This window comes from Lonchura striata, chromosome 6 (assembly GCF_046129695.1).
Source record: "Lonchura striata isolate bLonStr1 chromosome 6, bLonStr1.mat, whole genome shotgun sequence".
Lineage (NCBI taxonomy): Eukaryota > Metazoa > Chordata > Aves > Passeriformes > Estrildidae > Lonchura > Lonchura striata.
The window spans coordinates 45,692,463-45,714,278 of NC_134608.1; the positions used below are offsets into that span (position 1 = coordinate 45,692,463).

Here is a 21,816-nt window from a genome sequence, read left to right on the forward strand (position 1 = left end):
CAAGTAATGCTTGGCAGACCCATGCCTAGAAGTGCTATAAAATTTTCCATCACCCTATGGACTAGAAAACCCATTATACATGGCAAAAAGTTAGCCAGAAGCTGCTTCTTTACAGCATCCAGCATTAAAATAGTTATTTGACCTGCCCAGAGAGGAGCTGGGGTACCCTGCAAGATGTACCAAATGTTTTTATACCAGTATCTCTATACTGGGAGACACTAGTACAGGGATTAATCCATTATTCAACATGCTTCAGTTACCTCTTTAGTGGGTAGAAAAAACAATTGCTGGAAGATTCTCTTCCCATTTTAATTCAGCCTGTCTGCAGATATGTTTTATGAGAGATTTGTGCCAGAAAGGAGATTGCTAGAATCTGGGAATGGCCGTTTCTGCCATTGCACTGTTCTGTTGTGAATCACTTTGCAACAAGTGCTGCTGATATGGGGAAAAGCCTTTAAACTCTGTGTTTCCTCTTTTGCAGCTGGACCTGGAAGAAACATATAAAGAAAAAATATGTGGTTTATGTGGGAACTATGATGGCAATGAGAAGAATGATTTGATTTTGGATGGTAGGTCATAAATACAGCATATTCCACCCAGAACAGACCTCCTTATACATGACATGAAACTTGATATCTGTTTCCTCTGAGCAGGCTTTCAGATTTCCATATACAGGAGATGTATTTTAAGAGGTTCTGAGATATCTGGGGTTTTCTGCTCTTTTCATATTTGTAAGAGTCTCCAACATCTTTGACCAAAATTAATTGTTTGGCTATCATGCAACAACATTGTCAGGTTCCCCACTGACAATAACGTACTTTCAGGGAATGCACGAGTGCATTTTCTGTTCTTCTTTTTTAATCATTCTATTTGTGATTATTTTTGCCTCTATAATGAAATGAAAGCATCAGGGAGAACACAAAGTATCTTTGAAGAAACTGTGGTGCCATCCACTGGCACCTTTAGATATTGCAAATAGCTGAGCATCTAATCCTGCAGCAGGTTGTCTGGATTGAAAGAAACCTTCATCCTGGGATATCAGCTGCAGGACTGAATCCAAAGTTGTAACAATATCCCTTTATGTAATACCTGTATGACTGTTATACATGTGAACAGAAAACTGTAAGATCAAACACACCCCAAACAAAGATAAGTCTTTGGAAATTATCAGAAGTAACAGAAAGTTCAAGAGTCTTACATGATTTTAAATGCCTTGGCTGACAGCAGGCCTTGATACAAATGTGCCAGATTCCTGATTCTAACCCAATAAAAGGTTATATCAGGCTGTCATCCTCTATAAGATATGTATGCAAGTTAAATTTGGGTATCTCATGAAATGCATACTGCCTTTGAGCCCAAAGAGTAAGTACGTTTTTATAGCCCATTAATTGACTTAAAGAATTGTGAGGAAGTTACTCAAATGCATCTGGGGTGTTTTGCAGGGTATAAAATGCATCCAAGACAGTTTGGGAACTTCCACAAAGTAGAGGATCCATCACAAAAGTGTACTGATGTGAGCCCAGATGATCACACTGGAAGACATCCCAGGAGGAAAGACAATAGATGCAATTCATATGTAAGTGTGTGGGACTAAGAAGTACAAACCCTCCTGACCTACAGTGTTGAAGAAACTGTTGAAACAAATCTTAATTTCAGAGCATGCGCTAAACTGAATTTTTCAGAACTCTACACGATTTTGAGCAAAATTATTATCTCATAGCTGAAAGAATATCCTGTTGTGGTATTAAAGAAATAGATATTGGGAAAATGCCCAATTGAATGACAGTTTCCAGTCCAAGGCAAAGGACATAGTGACAGAAATTTAGACTGGATAATCTCCTGAGATCCCTTCCAACTGGAATTATTCTGTGACCCTGGAACTGGTCATAACTCGGGGTGCATCTTCAAAAACCTAAAAGGTGGTAAAATGTCAAGTATTGCTTTTCTTTCCCTCCTGTTTTGTTGTTGTTGTTGTTGTTGTTTTGTTTGTTTTTTAATAGAAAAAAGGATGCAAGAAACTTATGTCTCGTTTTGGAAACTGCCCCAGAGTGGTTGCCTTTGATGACTACATAGAGACCTGTGCTGAGGATATGTGCCACTGTGCAGTTAATTCTTCTCACTCTGATTTGGTTCCCAGCTGCATTTGCAGCACTTTAAACCAGTACTCTCGAGATTGTGTCCTGAGGAAGGGAGACCCTGGGGAATGGAGGACCAAAGAACTCTGCTGTAAGTAACTACTGCTCTGGAGATTTATTTCAGACATTTACACAAGTATTCTTATCCCAGAAGATCAAAGCTCTGGCAACTACCTTGAATCAATCTGTGAAAATACTTTGACACAAACATTGTTAATGGGAAAACTTCTAACAAATTTAACATTATTTTGCTCCTTAAATTAGAACTATACCTTGATGTTGCCCACCTCCTTCTTACAACTCAGTTTTCTTGAGTTCTTTTTCTTTTTTAATTTTACTCTGCACAGTTAACTCATAAAGAGCCTTATTTCAACACGGTGACAACTAGACAGAAGTAGTTACTGAGAAGAGCAATATGTTTGTACTTATCCTACCCTGTGTTTTCATACTCAGTAGTTCAGTTACTGAGCAGGAAATCTCTTTAAATCCAGGGGGAAGGCTACAGGTAGTTGACCCAAATTGCTGGTGTGGATTGGGATAGCAAATTAATGCCAGAAGAACTGATGCTTCAGGCAATAATAAACTGTTATGACCACCTAAATGATTCTGGTGTTCTTTGCTTGTATTGTGACTTCCTCCAACCTTGAGCTAGTAATGTGAAATAGCTCATCTTTCCCAGCAGCACAGTTTTGTCCAAAAGATAAAGTAAAAGTGGCCATAAAACATTCTTTTAAGAGGGTAAACAAACACAACATATCTGGATAGAAGGTTTTGCAAACAAGATATGGAGGAAAGAAGGAAGAAGGGTTTGGGTAGTGAAACAACAATTTGAGAGATATTATAAATACATCATTAATGTACTCCATTTTGTTTTGGTCTTGCAGATCAGGAATGCCCAAACAACATGGAGTACATGGAATGTGGAAATTCCTGTGCTGACACATGTGCAGATCCAGAAAGGAGCAAGATTTGTAAAGCCCCATGTACAGATGGCTGTTTCTGTCCTCCTGGTAAGGCAGCTCACTTCTGTGAATGATCACACACATCAAGGGACAAAAAGGGGGTTGTTCCCTCTCTTTACCTTTCACACAACAAATACACTGCTTCTTCTAGCATAATTCACCAATTTTCTTCTTGGAAGAGCCAGATTTCTAAAGATATGAGATCCTGACACTGGAGAAAGAAGGCCAAGACTTCTAAGTACTAGACAGGGAAAAAATGGTGCAGATATGGCAAGAGAAGAGGTGTTCTCTAGACAGTAAGAATGCAGGTGAAGATGTCACATGAGATGCCTCCCTGCACTGAATCTAGCTGTAGCTTAAGTGACACAAAATATACATGCATTTCCATGCATGTGCATGTGTAAATTTGCACATGAAATAGTCTAAGATGAGGCTCTGATTTCTGTTAGATTCACTATTAGAAAAGGATGGAGACAGGCTCAAACACTTGCAATCTGGCACTTGATAATCCTGCTCACAGGGAAAAATTTTGTAAAAGGAAATATTCTTTGAGTTTTGCATTGCTTTCATTTGAGTTCTAGTAAGAAATATTACCCATCCATTAACATCTGAAAGGGCCTGGTGTGGTGTTTTCTATTAAAAGTATCCCATTCATTTTAAGAAATGCTGAATACTCCAGAGTTTTTTCCAGACTCTAATCTTCCTTGATGGCATTTCCCAGACACACTAAAGAAATACTTACTAGCCATTGTGTCTGAACAGGAACTATCCTTGATGACCTCAGCAGCAAGAAGTGCATCCCCAGAGACAGCTGCCCCTGTACATTTCAAGGCAAAGTCTACTCATCTGGAGGAACTTACTCCACTCCCTGCCAGAACTGGTACCGTTGTGGTTTTGATTGCATTAATAAGGCAGAAATATTTATTTCAAAACACTGATGACTTGCATTCTGTACTTTCCTCCTTTATATATATATAAATATATATATATATAAATATATATATATATATATATAAATATATATATATATATATATTTTTTTTTTTTTTTCCTGTCACTTGTCTTAAATAACAATTCAAAACCTTGCTCTGATGGTGTAGGAAAACTTAAAGGTATTCCTCAACCACACATAGTTATTACCCACCTTCACTTGAAACTGCTTGTAAAAACTGAGCTTAAGGTTTCAGAATGTAGAAAAAATGAGGCTCTTTTTTGATTAATTCAGAGACTTTGGCCACTAGAGTGAAGTGAGAACTCATATCATGTTAATAAGTGGCACTTCCAACAACATCTGGATCTCTACAAGGCTGTTTAAAGGCCAGATCTCAGAAGTCCTGATCCTTGAGAATTATTTGATTTAGAAGAAAACCTGGCAACTTGAACCCATCTCCATCTGCACTGGTGAAAGATTATTAGATCTTAGGTATATTACTCTCAAAACAGGTTTATTTCTTAGTCTTTATGTGCTATCTGGGCTCCTGTGACACCACATCATTTTTTGACCATCAATTAAAGCTTTACTATAGGAGGAATGAAATACAGTATTGTACATGGCCAAACATTCTGCAAGTCCCTTTGGATTATCCTGCATTTTAAGAAAATGCTCCTCAAACCCCAGAAATTGAACTTAATGGGCTTTGTGTAGCTCCCATCTTGAAACATCTTAATTTACTCCTCTCAAAGCCCAAGCCTGTGTGGCTGGACTGTTTTTTTCTTGTGTGCACAGGTGTGACAATTGCTCATTATCTCAGGCCCTCCACAATTAGCTGCTGAAACCTCATGTCAGTGACTTGCTGAACAGTTGCACCAGTAGTACAAGATGTTGGAAGATACTGCTTGAAGGGGTTCTTTCTTTCTTCAAAAAGTCAAGTAAACAATTAAGCCCAGAAAACCATCTCTTGTTTTCCCAGATCAGTGTGTCCCTGAGGGAGCCAGCCCAAAGGCCAGTGCAGTTAACTCTCTCACTGATAAAAATTCAACTCTTACACTTTAAGGGCCTAATATAAAGGCTTCCACCCACAGGGTTTAAATAAGAAGCCAAAATAATGAGCTCAAAATGCAAAGAGGCCACATCTGTGCAGATTAAAATGGTGTATCACCTTTGCTCCCTTGAAACTGTGTTTATTCTAATGGCTGCTTTTTGGGTTTTGCACAGTACTTGCAAAGGAGGCCACTGGAGCTGTATCTCTCTGCCCTGCTCTGGAAGTTGCCACATAGATGGAGGATTCCATATAACAACATTTGATAATAAGAGGTTCAATTTTCATGGCAACTGTCATTATGTCTTAGCTAAGGTATGAGCAATTTCTCTTTTCACTCCTAAATCTCCTGAGTAACTTGAGGCTTTAAACTGTGCTGGAGTTTTATATGTCTTAATTTAATTAAATGGCACCAATCCAGCAAAGCACTTCAACACATGCTCAGTCTTAAACCCCATAAATATTTGAATTTGCTATGGATTGCAAATCAATTGCTGATGCTTAGCTTCAAAGTTTTGCAGCTTCAACATGCTTGTACTTTTTTTTAATTAAATAATTTTCTTAATGGAAGTATTAGTGTTGATTCAAGCATTTCTTTTGAAGTTTTCTTCATGTGTGACTTGTCAGAAGGAAGTGGATGAAGCAAAATTCCTGTGAAAAGACTGAATTATCTGTGAATGCCTGCAAATGAGATCCACACAAGCTGATAGCAAGGAAAAAGAGTGCAAAGGAAAGTTAGTGAAATTATTGATTTTGGCAATGAAATAAACAGTTTGCAGCTAGATATCAAATACCGCAGTTCTTTCATTACTCCTTAGCCTTTCAATGACACGTTTTTCTCTTCAAGTTCCCAGCCTGTAACATGCTAAAAACGTCTGCACATACCTTTCTCATGTTTTCTCAGAACACTGATGACACAGTTGTGGTGATTGGGGAGATCATTCAGTGTGGGACTTCAAGGACAATGACTTGCCTAAAGAATGTATTGGTCACACTAGGAAGAATTGTAAGTAACTGTCTCTAGTTAGCGATTCATAGGCGGTCACTTCTATTTTCCTTACATTATTTGTATGTTGTCTGGACACTGAATTACACTGACCCCAGAGGTGATGAAGTTTTGAATACACTACTTCTCAATGCTTAATGAACCTTGTCAGGTTGTTGTTGTCTGTCTGACTACTATGGGCTTTTTTTCCTTTTCCTTGCAGACTATAAAAATATGTTCCTGTGGAAATATCTATATGAACAATTTCATTGTGAAGCTACCTGTAAAAAAAGGTAAATCCCCTTCTTCACATCTTCCACGGAATAGCCTACATCTTTTGTAGAGGAATTCCTGCTCCTTTCTCTGAAAATAACATGAGCCTACTCACTGTTAGGGGGATACTTGGTCTGGGATTCCCTGGGAATCTCTGTGTTACTGCATGCACTGGCAAATGGAAGTTCCTGTTTACTCAGCTTTGTAAAGATTTGCAAGTGCATACAATATTTTTTCTTTTTCTCTTTCCTCTTTAGATAACATCACCATCTTCAGACAATCTACATTTTTCATCCAAATCTTGAGCTCAGCTGGAGTGCAGATCCGAGTGCAAATGAAACCTGTAATGCAGCTCTCCATAACAGTCGATCATTCTTTTCAGAACCGCACATCTGGTAGGACACATAAGGCTAAACCCTTCAGTGTGCTGAAGAAAATCTCTGTGATGTGTGCAAATATTTTAGACTCTAACTGTTTAAACAGGCCTTCATCAGACACTTGTGAAGTGCAGACTACATTCTTGGTTTTGCCAATAATCTCCTGTTTACACAATTTAAGATTTTTGTGCTTCTGTTTCCTGTCTGTGCAATGGGATTACACCGTCTCTCTGACCCATTTTGTTTTTCTTTTGCCATTTCCTTTATTTATAAGCCTTTGGGGAAGATATTATCTGTCTGCCAGTATTTACTGAAGAACATTTAAGCAGTTCCAATCCCTGTGTTATCACTAAGTCCTACTGTAATACAGAAAAATAATAAATACACTTTAAACACAGGGTCCTATTAGATTTGTGCAAACATCAGGAAGTCTCTGAAGAAAAATGGATTTGTCTCAGGCGAAGTCCATTACGGAGCTGAGTGTTCATCTAGAAGCCATTCCTTTTTTCATGCATCTAGCAATTTCTTATTTCCTTTTACCTTTTTTTTTTTTTTTTCTTTCCTCCCACACAAGGTCTTTGTGGCAATTTCAATAACATCCAGACTGATGACTTCAGAACAGTCACTGGAGCTGTGGAAGATTCAGCTTCTGCTTTTGGTAACTCATGGAAAACTAGAGCCAGCTGTTTTGATGTTGAGGACAGCTTTGAAGATCCTTGTTCAAACAGTGTGGATAAAGGTACCAGGCTTTTCATCCCTGACTTATCAGTCTGAAATAATTTTCACATGATGGATAATCAAAAAAGCTTTAGAAATCTCATAAACATCAAAACCCTTCGCCTTTGAGGCTATTACTAGAGAAAAAAATATTGTGTTTTGAAGGTCTTTAAGAGGATAGCTTTGCTTTCAAAACAAAAGGACAGCACTACTGGAGAAAGAGCCAACACATTCACTGATGACTTGAAAAGCACACACAGCATCAATTACAGTAATTTAGGTTTAAGGCAGAGCACCACTGGTTGCCAATATTTGGGCAAGTTCTTCATCTAGTCTAGGTTGTTACAGCTGTGCTAAAGTCCAGAGGAGAAAGTTACCAACAGTACTGAGTCAAGCAAGCATTGTACTATACTAGATATCCTGTCTGATTTTTCACTCTGACTGGATTTGGATATATATATTATTTGGACTGACCTCTCCTAAGTACTGCCACATATAATTAAAGCTGCAGCCAATGGCTACAGCAATTAGCAGTGGCTAACACAGCCACACAGCTCGCTGATTATTACATGCTTTATATTATTAGTTGACTATAAGGAATTACCCTGCTGTAAAGAATTAAGAAAGTTTGATGAAAAACAATGAAAATGGGGAGGTTCTGTACATGTTCTGCAAATCCAGCTGCAGTAATAATGTTAATACTTAGAAGGTGAAACCTTTCTTTTAGGAAAATGGCTGGTCATCCATCCAATTACGCTTATCCCCTTGATAAGTTAATGACCTGTATTTCCATCCAGCATTACCTAAACACTTCAGGGCATTCTAGTTCAATGTGATACCTGATAAGAATATTGATTCAGACAGTAATGTGGTTTACGTGACTATAGACAATGATATTTTTTCCCACTTCAGAAAAATTTGCCCAGCACTGGTGTGCTCTTCTGTCCAATACAAGCAGTGTGTTTGCTGCCTGCCATTCTGTTGTAGACCCTTCTGTGTACATCAAGGTAAGGCACTGCTCCAAATGGGTGGTTTAATCTAGTCCAGAGACTGATCCCACATGAAGGTTGTCTGGCCTAGGGGAGTGAAATAGGTTACAGTAGTGACCGGTCACAAAGAAGTTCACTGATGCTGATTAGAAAAATTATAAAATAAGAGTTTGTGCAAGATGAGCCTTTTTGGCTACAGCCCAATAAATAATTCATTGGCATCACTGGCTTCTGTTGCATGACCCAAGCAAAATTAAAAAAACAGTTCAAGATTTCAGTTTCAATGAGTGAAAACTGTTCACTTTTTGACTAACAGAATCAGTGTTTCTGCGTGGAATTGAATTGAGGGTTTTACCAGCCCTATGGATTCCCTCTGACTTGGTTCAAAATTCACATTGAGGGAGAGAATATGAATTTATATTGTTTATATCTCATTTATTACCTTTGAATCTTGTTAGTCTCCTTGAGTTTTGAATGCATGAAGCTGTCCATATGTTCTCTTGGTGTAAAGCTCTATAATGCTGCTGAGAAAGCTGTCTGAGCTAGAGAGTTGCCACATTTATTTGAATGGTAAAGAAGTTCCTGCAAAAACACAGACAGTTCATGCGGGGTGTTTATGTGTGAGTGATACAACTTACTGAGAAAATACCTGAGTCTGAAATTTTGCCTAGAATGTAGTATGTCTTCAAGTACCTTTACAAATATGGTTTATGTTTTACCTCTCTCAGAAGAAAATATATGTAATTTGGAATTCATGTAAACTATAAATAAAATAGGATTTTGCAATTTTCAGTTAAGGAAAAGTAATAACCAGTTTCTTACAGATATGTCTGTTACTTCTGCTGATCTCATCATATTTTAAACTGTGATTTGTGAAAGCCTTTTCCACAACATCAGTAATGGCAGAATAGGTCACTGTCTATCCAGTATGATCCTACTGCTCTAGAGTGACTAGCTATATTTGTGCTCTTTTGTACAGCCCTCATTGTTAAAAGAACTCAAGCTTTAAATTCCAGCTATACTTACATAACTAGTTCTTAAAATGTCATTCATATGACTATATGCATCTTCTGTCATGCACCTGTCATGTCATTGAGTGCGCCTTAGCTGCTTACTAGATAGGTACACAAAGTGCCAGTCATCACTGTGCAATATTTTCAGATTATATATTTTGACAGGTCCTAGATTGTGCATCCTCATAGGAAGCTGGTAAAGACATTTCTTAGTGCTTTCATGAACTCTAGGTGCTTCTACATTTTTAAAATAATCATATATTAAAGAGTGTTAAACATAATTCATTGCAGTTTCTGTAACTGATTTGCTGTTTCTCAGGTTTGCATAGTATTTCATTAACATACATTTTCTCTTAGAGATATTACGTTTCATTGGTAATAATACTTCTAAAAAAATATATTGGTTGACTGCTTTTTTAATTGCTATGTGTTTTGCTGTTTCTTCTACGAGCTAGACATAATAATACCCATGTCCTTTCCTGTCCTTTAGAAATGCATGTATGACACCTGTAATGCTGAGAAGAGTGAAGTTGCACTGTGCAGTGTGCTCTCTACTTACTCCAGAGACTGTGCTTCAGCAGGCGTGTCCCTGCAGGGCTGGAGGCAGGGTGTTTGTGGTATGTGAACTGAAATTCCTTCAGCAGGGATATGGAGGGAACAGCTTCAGGACAGCCCCATTTGTGGCAGTCAGCGTCTTTTGTCTTAAGTCATCAAGTTAGAGAGCCTTTGAAAAACAGAATAAGCACTTATTCTATAAAATTCAGTTTGTGACTGCTTCATGCTCTTACAATGCATGTCCCTTGTGTAAAATCTTAGGTGCATTCAGTACTCAGAGAAGCAAAATAGTACAAGGCATATTACTCAAAACAGAAACAGGGTTAGTTTTAATTTAGGTTTAGTTAGCAATTAGGTTACTTTTGAACACATGGACTTCCCCATGTATTTTAATTCCAATACCTTTTTTGCATTACATTGAGTGCTCTTGTCCCAGACAATACAAAATACATCACTCTCATTAACTACATTTTTCCATGTTACAGTAAAATAATAAAAAATTTGAATAAATATATATTGGTGATATTTGAGAATGTGAAAATCTTTAAAGGCATTTTCAGCTCAGGATTACCTAAAAAATGAATAAAAGTTTCTTGGATATAAACACTGTTACCAAATCCTGAGTTCAGAGTTCACATATGCATGTATTTTCCTTTGGCACTGCCAGAATTTATTACAAGATGGCATAAGATCTGAGAATAAAACTCAGTATCTTGGATCCTGATTTTTGCTTCAACAATCTCAGGTTGTCATTGATGGTCAGATAGTTCAAGTGAGATTTGCCTCTGATGACATGAAAATAGATGTATGTGTTGCTTGACTAATTACAGATCTGAATAGAAAACATAACAATGATTATGTTTTTGGAGCTTGATGCAGCTATGATCTATTTAATTGCTTGACTTAGGGGCCAGCTGGGATACTTAATAGAGGCAAACAATATAACTGGTGTGACTCATTGCCAGAGGTATTTAAGACTGTGATAAGAACAATTTCACAAACCTGTGCTGAAATAATTCAAAGGAACACAGTGTAGTCCACAGTAAATTGTCCTAGAATCCTGCAGAGTTATGCACTAGACACAGATACTGTTTATTGGAAGCTTTGTTCTCAACATGCAATTACTGACATTTTTAATGGCAAATCAAGACTGCTTCAAAGCACTGGTTTGGCTGAAATCTGTAGCTAATATTGCCTCAAACAGTGTGGTAACATTGAGAAAAAACACTAATGCTTTAATGAGAACAATCATTTTAGGCCTTATTTAAGATGGAATAATCTTTTAGGTACATGGCTGTGGTAAGAGAATGGTTGTTTATGACGCACTGCTCATGAGTGAGACTAAATGGGCCAAAACCACTCTGTGTTCTGTCCCATTGTGGGGATTAGAAAAACTGTTCCAGCCCCTAAAGCTGCATCCAAGCTGCGGGCAGCATCCAAGGCAGGTTGGTATCCCAAGCAGATGTCTGCACTGCAGTCAGCAGAGTGTGTGAAACAAGCAAACCCTGCTAGGCAAACCCTGTGCATGTGTGTTACACACTCTTTAGCAGGAGCATGAGCCATTACTGGAGCTGCTGGTTGCCCAGCAGATCACTGGGGTGAGCAGTCTTGGCACTGCTTTTCTAGTGCTCCCTGTGCAAGCTAGCTTGAAGGTATCTTTGGTATGCTCATGTTCTCTGCACTCGTGCCTCCAGTTGTGATTTATCATCTTAGATGTGTGTCACTCCTGTGACCATGAGCACTACAATCAAATAACCTTTCTCTTGCCAGTCTCACTTTATCAAAAGTGAACTTATTCCTCTATGAAAATGTAAAGGGAGAAAGTAAATACCTTATTTTATTGTATTAATAGCTAACAGTTGAGACAGATATAAATTCATATTCGACATCTTTATTAATATCTTTTTTATTTGGTGTATTTTGACTTACAAATACCATTTGTTGTATCTTCAAAGAATAAAAAGCAGGAGAATATGCCTTGCCTGACTTACACACAGGATATTGTGTTTGATCCAGCTAGGACCAGAAAACCAACTGGTTTATGGTGGTAGAGGTGCTGGTTTTGAATGCGTACACAAGCTTAGCACACTAACTAATCTAAAAAGGGGTGCCATGGTCATGGACTGGAAAAATATACAGAGCTTTATTTAAATATGGAACCTATTGTTGATAAGTTCTTAGCATTGCTGCAAAGCTGATTAGCATAGGTACCCATGATCAACACCCCTGTACCTTCTAGTGCATCCGTGTGTATCTGAAAAACAGATGGAGAAATAAATCTACAGAATTAGAAAGAGGCCCAATATGACTAGATCTCCAGTTCTCACTGAATTTCAAAGAAACCTGAATGCCAGACTTTCTTGCAGCCCTAATGTGGGTGATGTTTCCTGACAAAATTTAATGTCATCCCTATGGGTCAGTACTGCGGATTTTATGGCAGATCTTTGACAGTGCTGTATACTGTCAGCCTGTGAAAATTAACCAGCTTTTTACTGTCTTACAGGGTTAGTTGAGGTCTTTAGATTTTGGTATTGACCTGTTGGGTTCACCTAGAAATCTTAGAAACTGTGGTTTCTCATTTCGCCAGAGGATGACAACATGAGTTTTCCTCATGACATCTTTATTGGTAGCATCAATTGATTGGCAGAGTTCCTTGTCACTGCCATTTAATGTTGAAATGTCTCTCTTACAAAATATTGTCATTTCTTAAGTTATCCCCAGCCAAATAAATCATTAGGAAAGTCAGAAAATTAAATTTTAACAAGTAAGATGTTACTGGTTTCAATTCTTGGCATAAGATAGAAATGTAAATTGTGGAACTTACAGAAATACACATCCTACTGAGTATTTCAGTGTTCAGTGTCATATAGTTTAGGCTATGCAAGATTCTCCCAGAATCCTGGGAGACAAGGTCTGGTAGTTTGATAAAAGCACACTTATGGCTTCCAGTGTGCTGAAAGGCATTCTAAACATCATGAGAGATGATTGCACAAAGAATGCCATACATCCCTTTTATTTCTCTTGCAAAGATCCCTCTGAGGAGTGTCCTGAGACTATGGTTTATAACTATAGTGTGAAGTACTGCAACCAGTCCTGCCGCTCGCTGGGTGAACCCGACCCGCTGTGCCAGGTCCGGATCGCGCCCATGGAGGGCTGTGCTTGCCCTGAAGGCACCTACCTTAACGATGAGGAGGAATGTGTGGCTCCAGATGACTGCCCCTGCTACTATAAAGGCAAGATTGTTCAGCCTGGCAACTCCTTCCAAGAGGATAAACTCATGTGGTGAGTTGCTCTGATGATGCACAGGCTGCTCTGTGCCTGGGGACATCAGGGCTCACTGCTCCAATCCATGAATGGCATCGTTTTACAGTTAGGAATAATGGCAAATTTTTCCTAGATTGTATCTTCCCCTGGCAGGAAGTGCAGCCACAACAAATGTTAAGATCCTATATTCCTGCAAAAAAACAAGAACCTGAAAATATGTTAAGTAGAACAATATTTGTAATCTATCTCTTGCAGAGTTCATTGTTGTGTAAAAAATACCCACAGAGTGGGAGCAGGTTTTCTACAAGACAGAAGGCTTGGAGGAGTTTAAGGCTTTGAAATGAAAAATCAAAGTGAAAACCACCACACCATCCTGCAGACTATTTAAATAATAAAAATGGTTCATGAAAAAAAACACCCAATTTTCAGTTTTTAAACTGTTTTTTTTAGAAAAGAGAGAGAAACTTGGAAGGGGGGGGGGGGGACAATAATAAAAATAGTGTAATTAATTTGCGTCTGCATTGAAAAACAATTGTCATTATTCTCATTTTCAACTATGTTAGGTCACCAATGGAAACAACTACCAGGGGAAGGCTTCTTTATTATCTTTAGATGTTTACATGTTCTCTCTCTAGCTGTCTTCCAGCTGAGGATTCTAGACTATTTTGTAATCACATATTCATTTAGTAATTTAAGAGATCTCTTATTTAAGAAAGTATTAGTCTTATCTCATGGAGTGGAAAATGGTTGCTTAGGAAAAACTTGATTTAAGGAAAACACACAATAAACCAGTGGCAGATGAAGGAACAGTGTTTTAAGAGCTGGGTCTTTTAATCTTCCTTCTGGGGATGATAATGCATGTCTGTGAAACTGATAGCTGTAACAAATATTCATTTTGATAGGAATTTGTTATTCATGTGACAAGTGAAGCTTTGCAGTGCCTTTCTCCCTGGTGAGGTAGAAAAGAGCAAAGAGCTGATGTGTTTTGTTTTATGGAATCTCTTTAGCAAATGCATTCAAGGAAGATTAGACTGCATTGGAGAAACTGTCTTGGTGAAAGGTGAGATTTTGCTAAATAATGGCTTTATGGTGTCAGACAGTATTTATAATGTTTTTCTGTGTTATCTCTCACTTTCTGTAACACTTTAGTATTCTGCACATTTTTCCATTCTCCCTGAAATGTGTTAGTTATTGATAACATTTGTCTTTGTAAAATGTCACCAGACTTACTAGACTCTTTAGATGATGACAATATTTCCCAAAGCCTAGAAGTTATCTTTCTTCTTCTCCCTTCACTGTTATTGGGCAGAAGCACAACTATTAGAAACTTTAAATGATAGACACCTGCTGCCCTCGGAAATCCTCTGGCTGGTTTTGCAATTGCTGATGGCATCCTTATTGCTGTCTCTAAATTACCTTCCTGAAATGTTTTCTCCTACTGCAGATTGCCCAGCTCCTATGTATTACTTCAACTGCAGCTCTGCAGGTCCCAGAGCAACTGGATCAGAGTGTCAGAAAAGCTGCAAGACGCAGGACATGCACTGTGTAAGGAGTCACCTCCCAGCAGGGGCACAGCACAGCATGGCTGTGCACGTAGGATTGTTCTTATCAAGCAGTGATGGGAACACTCCATGCTGGGCACACACCAATTTCTCCACTGATAACACAGCAGCTGTAGCTAACAATGTACCTGTGATGTTTGTAGCATGATTTCCACTAGCTTGCAATTAAGGAGTTTTTTTAAAAATCAAAGATTTTGGCATCCAGAGCTAGCACACCGCTGCTGGTTCCCTATTCTTTCTGTGCACTAACAAGTTGTCTTCTCCTATATCTTCTAACATGCAGTATGTCACAGAATGTGTTTCTGGCTGCATGTGTCCCGATGGACTGGTATTGGATGGCAGTGGAGGATGTATTCCCAAAGATCAATGCCCATGTGTTCATGGAGGACACTTCTATAAACCCGGGGAAACCATCAAAGTGGACTGCAACACATGGTAAATTATCCCAGGGAGTCTTGTTTTACAGCAAAGTTTGTTAGGACTGTCAGTCCATAGTGCACCCAAGGGACAGGGTGTGCTTTGAAGCCTTCCTCTTCACGAGAGCCACTGGGCTGCTAGTAAAAATAAAAGGGGAAGCATTTCTCTGCATCATGCTGCATGAGCCTGCACTTAGGGAGAACAAGCACCAATATCTTCTGTTAAACAATTTCCATCCTCTTCTGTTTCCCCACCAGCTTCAAAACATCAGCCTTATCCTGGCTGGTGTGTGGTTGCTCATTCAATAAGGGGGAAATGAGTCTGTGTGTGTTGGGCACAGCTGAACCCTAAAAAATGATTGAATTTAGTCAAAGAGGAATTGCAATGGTCCTCCTTTGAGACTTGCAATGCTTCCAGATGCATAGTTCTCAAGATAAATTAATACTCAAGTTGCTCGAATTTGATGCCATAAATTTTGCTGTTATTACTGATCACTGTGGGTAAAATGCCCTTATCCATTATTTAGCAAGGATGAGATTATATAGTTCTGCCAAATTGATGCAGAGAAAATAAGAGCCAGAAACACTTTGGTCTAATCACCATTGGTACAGGCAGTCAAGTTTAACCCATAAAGTCAAAACCTGAAATGCTGTTGTTGCTATCACAGTCATTAAGAAATTTTAGTGCAGTGAGGGCTTAGTTTTCTTATGAGAAGAGGACACACATGGGAAAGAAAATGCAGTCTCTGTGTCATGGCTATAACAACTGAATTTTCTGTCTACAGTCCTCCTGAACTAGAGGTGAGGTTTGTCAATGTGTGGTGGGTGGATATTAGGTGGCCACCTAGCTGCTCTATCACTACCCTCCTCAGCAGGACAGGGTTGGGGAGAAAATAAGATAGTCATGGGTCAAAATAAAGCAAAAGCAAAGGCTGTGTGTGGAAGAAAAGGCAAACAAAATATTTATCCCCTAGTTCTCACCAGCAGGCGATGATGTCCAGCCCACTTTCAAAGGACTAGGGCTTCAGAAAACAAACATCATAGCATACACCACTCTGTTCCCACCCCGATCTCCCATTCTCTTTGCTTTTATTGCTGAGCAGACATCACATGATTTGGAATATCCATTTGGCCAGCTCGGGACAGCTGACCTTATCCATGCCCCAGCCTACTGGGAAGGGGGAGAATGCTGAGGAGATAGCATTGATGCTGTGGGAGAGCTGCTCAGCAGTAGCCAATACACTGAGGTGTTACCAACACCTTTATAGCTGCCAATGCAAAGCACAGCTCTGTGAGGGCTGCTGTGGGAAAAAAAAATTTTCTCCACTTCAGCCAGACCCAAGGAAAGACAGAGATAATATTTGTTCACACCAGTGTAACAGAAATGCAACATGATCCCTCAGAAGTTAAAATTCAGAAATGGTAGAAATATTCAGTTCTTCACCTTGAATTTGTCTCCTAAACCCCCACTGTCTGCTACCAGGACTCAATTATTTAAAATATATTTGAAGGAAATTAATTATTGTTATATGAATTAATGTTTCAGAGTAGTAAACAGGAACTTTCTGATTGAAATTATCTTAGAGCAGTTGAGAGGGCACTGCAAACAACAAATCTTTTAATTTTTCTGCCCCTGTTTGGGGTTAAGGAAAGCCCATGTTTCATGAAAATGTTGTTATTCTTGCATTTTGCCTCCCAGCACCTGCAACAAAAGGCAGTGGAACTGCACGGACAATCCCTGCAAGGGAACCTGTACTGTGTATGGAAATGGGCATTACATGAGCTTTGATGGGGAGAAGTTTGATTTCCTGGGAGACTGTGACTATATCCTAGCACAGGTATCAATTTATTTTCAATTTCCCATGCATATGCTTTTCACAGCCCACAGTGTAGGCTTCAGTCTGGGTAATTAAAAGGTATTCCCATACAAAATAGCCAAACTGATGAGCAGAGCCTACTCCCCTCCTCTTGCACCCAGAGCTGATAGAGTGAGATTTTCCAAATAAAACAAAGCAAATTGACTCTCAGAAGTGACACAAGAGGGCACTGTGTGATCCCAAATGATTAACTCCTTGGTTGGACTGCTCTTTCCTGAAGGCGTTCCAGCATTTTCAAGGAAAAGAAATAGGTGTGACGTTATTTTTGTTGTGATGGAAGCACGAAGAGGTTAATGTGTGAGCCTCATATATAATAATTGCATGTAATGAGACAGCACTCAGTGAGACATTTTGTCATCCCCATATTACAGTTGGTTTTGCTAATTTTAAGAAAATATATTTTTACCTTTTTGGACTCTTTCTATGACAAGTTCATTCCTCCCCTTAGTTTTTATTTTTGAAAATCCTGCTCAAATATGCATCTGCCACCAGGTCATCTTCCAGCAGATACTTCCAAAATTCTATAGTTTTAGTGAATAAAGAAGTCAGATCAGTATGCCGTTCATTTAGAGCTCCTGAAAATGCTTATGACTGGTCTAGTTGCCTGACAAGATCTAATAGAATGTTATCTGTTTTTTCTAAGGATTTTTGCCCTAATAACATGGATGCTGGCACCTTCCGGATTGTGATTCAGAACAACGCCTGTGGGAAGTCACGCTCCATCTGCTCCCTAAAGATCACATTGATTTTTGAGGTTTGTCTAAAACTAGTTATAACCAAGGAGCTGCAGTCATGATTTTGTAGTAATTACTGTATCATTCTCTAATATTCCATCTCAGTTGCTGCTAAGAGTACCTATGGAAGTCAAACAGCCAGCAAGCTAAGGCAGGGCAGTTGGGAAAGACTTAGGTATTTGCTATTAACAGCGATTGAACACTTCTGTGTAGGAGGGGAAAGTTGCAAGGAATCAACTCTATGAAAGTGCATTTGTGTGTGTTTGCATTTGTGACAGTAGGCTCTGTGCATCGGTGACTGTGGCTCACCTATCTACTAAGACAGAGTGTGAAGATGACAGAAAAATAAGACAAAGAATGAGAGGCAGAGTGAGTGTCAGCTGTTGCACTAAGTTTTCTATTTGATTTCCTTCCATGCAATGTATCTGTTCCTTTGTAGAACAGTGAAATAAGACTCTTGGAAGGAAGAATTCAGGAGATAGCCACTGATCCAGGAGCTGAGAAAAATTACAAAGTGGACCTCAGAGGAGGTTATATTGTAATTGAAACAAATCAAGGGATGAACTTCATGTGGGACCAAAAGACTACTGTTGTTGTTCACGTGGCACCATCTTTCCAGGTAAGTAGGGGGTGGACTGGGAGTTATGATTTCAAAGTCAGATTTGCATCCAGAACTAGAGCCCCAGTTTTTCCAGGGCTTGGAAAATGTTTGGTTTAGTAGACAAGAAGAAACAGTGAGCAGGCCGTATCTTGTGTTTTATTGCACTGTTCAGCCAGTATAAAACACTCCAGAATATTTGAGTCTAGAAGTATTGGTAACACATTAGGACTGTTTTGGTCACTTGAAGTCTAACTTTTTCTAAGCCATTTTTTTGCTTTCTGTTTAGAAACTTGCACCTTTACTTCCGCCTTTACAGGTTCTATAGTTTATTTCTGTCAAAGAGTGGGCTGCACTCAAAATAACCAAAGCATTAACTGTGCCTACACACTTTACACAGGGAAAAGTCTGTGGTCTTTGTGGTGACTTTGATGGCCGCACAAGGAATGACTTCACAACCAGAGGGCAGTCCATGGAGATGAGCATCCAGGAGTTTGGAAACAGCTGGAAAATAACAAGCACCTGCTCAAATATAAACCTGACAGACCTGTGTGTGGATCAGCCGTTCAAGTCTGCCCTGGGACAGAAGCACTGCAGCATCATTAAGAGCAGCATCTTTGAAGACTGTCACAGCAAGGTAATCCTATTCTCTGATCCTCAATAGTTTCACAGTAGATAATTGTTGCTGTTTTGCAGTACATTTGCAGCATATTTTTAGTATTGATGCTACTACACATTAGTACTTGGCTATCTCTCTCAAAACCTCATTTCACAGCTATGCACAGTATGGAGGAAGAAGCAGTGCCTATTTTGAACAACTGAAGATAAACAGGATAATAGCTGGCCACCAGAAGTAGGAAGTTAGGTATCTGTAAAATGTAGACATAAGTTAGCCTAGAACTGTTTGTATGGTGATCCTTGGGAAGTTCATTCAAGTTATCTAAAGAGACTAATTATTTGGTTTGAGTCACAAATTGAATTAATTTAAACAGAAACAAGTCTACTCTTCTTAATTAGAATGTCTATACAAAGCTTCAGTCCACTTTAATAAATAATTTTAAAAACAAACTTGGCCTAATTTCCTTTATTAGTTTATGTTGGCAACGGTTAAAAAACAAGAGACAGGAAGTTTAGTAGAAATAGGATTTCCTTTCACACTCAATCACAGTCTCTCAGTTGAAGAGTGTACACACTGTGTAGTTGTGCTAAGACAAAACATTTCATTCCTGCAGAAATCACACTGGGAAGGCATTTTAAGTGTAAGTGGCAGCATTACACATATAAGAATAGGAAAATTTAGAGTCCAATTCTACCAGGCAGGTGAAAATAGAAAACTACCTGTTGTAAAACATCATAGCTCCTTCATGACAATCACAGTCTGTCACAAACCATGTACATGACAGAAATTCAGAGCCTTTTCTTTCATTAAAACACAGTGCAGCAGACACAGCTGTGGTGACAGCTCTGTTGATGCTTTGACAGGTGAACCCAATTCCATATTATGAATCTTGTGTGTCTGACTTCTGTGGCTGTGACAGTGTGGGAGACTGTGAGTGCTTTTGCACCTCAGTTGCTGCTTACTCGAGGAGCTGCAGCAGAGCCGGTGTCTGCATCAACTGGAGAACCCCTGCCATTTGCCGTAAGTACCGCAGGGAAATGCACACAGAAAGCAGTGCCCCTTGTGCTCAAGCACCTGGGATACAGAAGAGCAGAACACCTCCATTGCTATACATGTGTGACTGAACAAGCTCTTTTTATCATGTTTATCATATTAAAATCTTAAAAAAGATTTTAAAAAATTGTCCCTGCCCAGTGTCTGGGACCTAAATGTTTTCTATTCTTCTGTTCTAGCTGTGTTCTGTGATTATTACAATCCACCTGACAAACATGAGTGGTTCTATAAACCTTGTGGAGCCCCTTGTCTAAGGACCTGCAGGAACCCACAAGGGAAATGTGGGAACTTGCTGTACAGTTTAGAAGGTATTTTTTCCTTGACTTTAATGCAGTTTATGGGAGTTGTAGCTACTAATCTGGTTTTAAATGTCTGAAGCGTCAAGGTGACTGAAAGATTATCCCATCTGTCCCAGAATCTCATTGACCATGCCTTGCTAATTCCCTGTGTGATGGTGCCATTAATAGCATCATTTGCCTGCTGCCTTTAAATATATGAAGTGATAAAACACCATTGAATATAAATTTTTATAGAATAATTGTCTGTTGACAAATGTAGTAAATGAAAACTTTGGGAACAGAGGTAAAAAGAGGGCTTGAAAAAATAATTTGTAGTAAAAAGAACATTCATACTGGAATCACATTCATTTGGGGATCAAATATATATTTGATAGCGGTATTTATGTGCTTTCCTGTGTCTGTGTAACTCAGACTAAGAATGCTTTGTTTAATTTTCCAGGCTGTTACCCAGAGTGTAGTCCTGACAAACCATATTTTGATGAGGAGAGCAGAGAGTGTGTCTCCCTCCTCAACTGCACTTCATGGTAGGTCAGTTGATGGTGAGAAAGGTAGAATAGGACTGGAAAGGACAAACTAGGAGATGTTTTGTTAATGTTTATAGGCAGTGGCAATTACCATTAAATCCAGGAGTGTTTTTTTTGTAAAAGTAGGCACAGTTGCAGACACTGTTATTCCATATACAAATTCATTTCAATTCTTTTTTACTCTTTCTCTTCAGTGATCCTGAAGAGAAACTATGTGCTGAAGACTCCAAAGGTAACTTTTCACCATCCCTCACCATGCATTGAGTGATGGCAGGAGGCAGGACTGCAACAACCCAACATCACATGTTACTGCAAATGTACTGGTAATAGGAGGCCTGACAGGTAGTTTAATATGTGGGTGCAAAGCAGCACAGATATACTTTGATAAGCAAAATGCAGCCTTTGACCTCAAGAACTGTGTAAAGGATAATCATGAGGAGGAAGGAGACAGGTGTGATATGTAGGATTCATCTTACGCAGGTTAATACCACTTTTCCACCTTCTTGGTAGTCAGTGAAGACAGACAGATTTTAGTCTGTAGCAGGCCATTCATGGTACCTCTTTTAATAAGTACTTTTAGAACAGGGCAAATCTTGTAGAAGTGCTGTTTCCTGACAATTCATTCAATAAAATAAACTAAGATACCTAGCTTATAGATACAGGTTTGGATGCCTAAAGGACGCATTTGGTTAAGGTACAGCATCAGTTCATTCCCATATCTGGGAGAAAGAACATCCCAAAACCTGGGGTGACATATTTGCAGTTTAGCTGATTTTGTTGCAGTAATGGATACATTTCCTTTGGTTCCTACATGTACAGTATCCAAAATCTGGAGAGCTTCTCATATATTTTAATGAAATTGTGTACCACTGCATGCTCCTCATT

The 21,816-nt window shown here is 38.9% G+C and overlaps 1 protein-coding gene across 1 annotated transcript in view; it reads left to right on the top strand.

Moving 5' to 3' along the window:
- LOC110484475 (mucin-5B) overlaps positions 1 to 21,816 on the top strand; it is a 42,064-nt gene that overhangs the window by 4,330 nt on the left and 15,918 nt on the right. The window contains exons 4-27 of the mRNA XM_021555146.2: positions 482 to 569; positions 1,443 to 1,576; positions 2,001 to 2,226; positions 3,020 to 3,145; positions 3,860 to 3,977; positions 5,253 to 5,391; positions 5,981 to 6,082; positions 6,285 to 6,354; positions 6,592 to 6,729; positions 7,286 to 7,450; positions 8,341 to 8,435; positions 9,921 to 10,047; positions 13,015 to 13,267; positions 14,257 to 14,309; positions 14,694 to 14,794; positions 15,095 to 15,246; positions 16,927 to 17,065; positions 17,748 to 17,858; positions 18,278 to 18,457; positions 18,837 to 19,073; positions 19,919 to 20,075; positions 20,288 to 20,416; positions 20,847 to 20,931; positions 21,126 to 21,163. Coding sequence (XP_021410821.2) covers positions 482 to 569; positions 1,443 to 1,576; positions 2,001 to 2,226; positions 3,020 to 3,145; positions 3,860 to 3,977; positions 5,253 to 5,391; positions 5,981 to 6,082; positions 6,285 to 6,354; positions 6,592 to 6,729; positions 7,286 to 7,450; positions 8,341 to 8,435; positions 9,921 to 10,047; positions 13,015 to 13,267; positions 14,257 to 14,309; positions 14,694 to 14,794; positions 15,095 to 15,246; positions 16,927 to 17,065; positions 17,748 to 17,858; positions 18,278 to 18,457; positions 18,837 to 19,073; positions 19,919 to 20,075; positions 20,288 to 20,416; positions 20,847 to 20,931; positions 21,126 to 21,163 — 3,163 coding nt within the window. The remainder of the gene's footprint in view (positions 1 to 481; positions 570 to 1,442; positions 1,577 to 2,000; positions 2,227 to 3,019; positions 3,146 to 3,859; positions 3,978 to 5,252; positions 5,392 to 5,980; positions 6,083 to 6,284; positions 6,355 to 6,591; positions 6,730 to 7,285; positions 7,451 to 8,340; positions 8,436 to 9,920; positions 10,048 to 13,014; positions 13,268 to 14,256; positions 14,310 to 14,693; positions 14,795 to 15,094; positions 15,247 to 16,926; positions 17,066 to 17,747; positions 17,859 to 18,277; positions 18,458 to 18,836; positions 19,074 to 19,918; positions 20,076 to 20,287; positions 20,417 to 20,846; positions 20,932 to 21,125; positions 21,164 to 21,816) is intronic.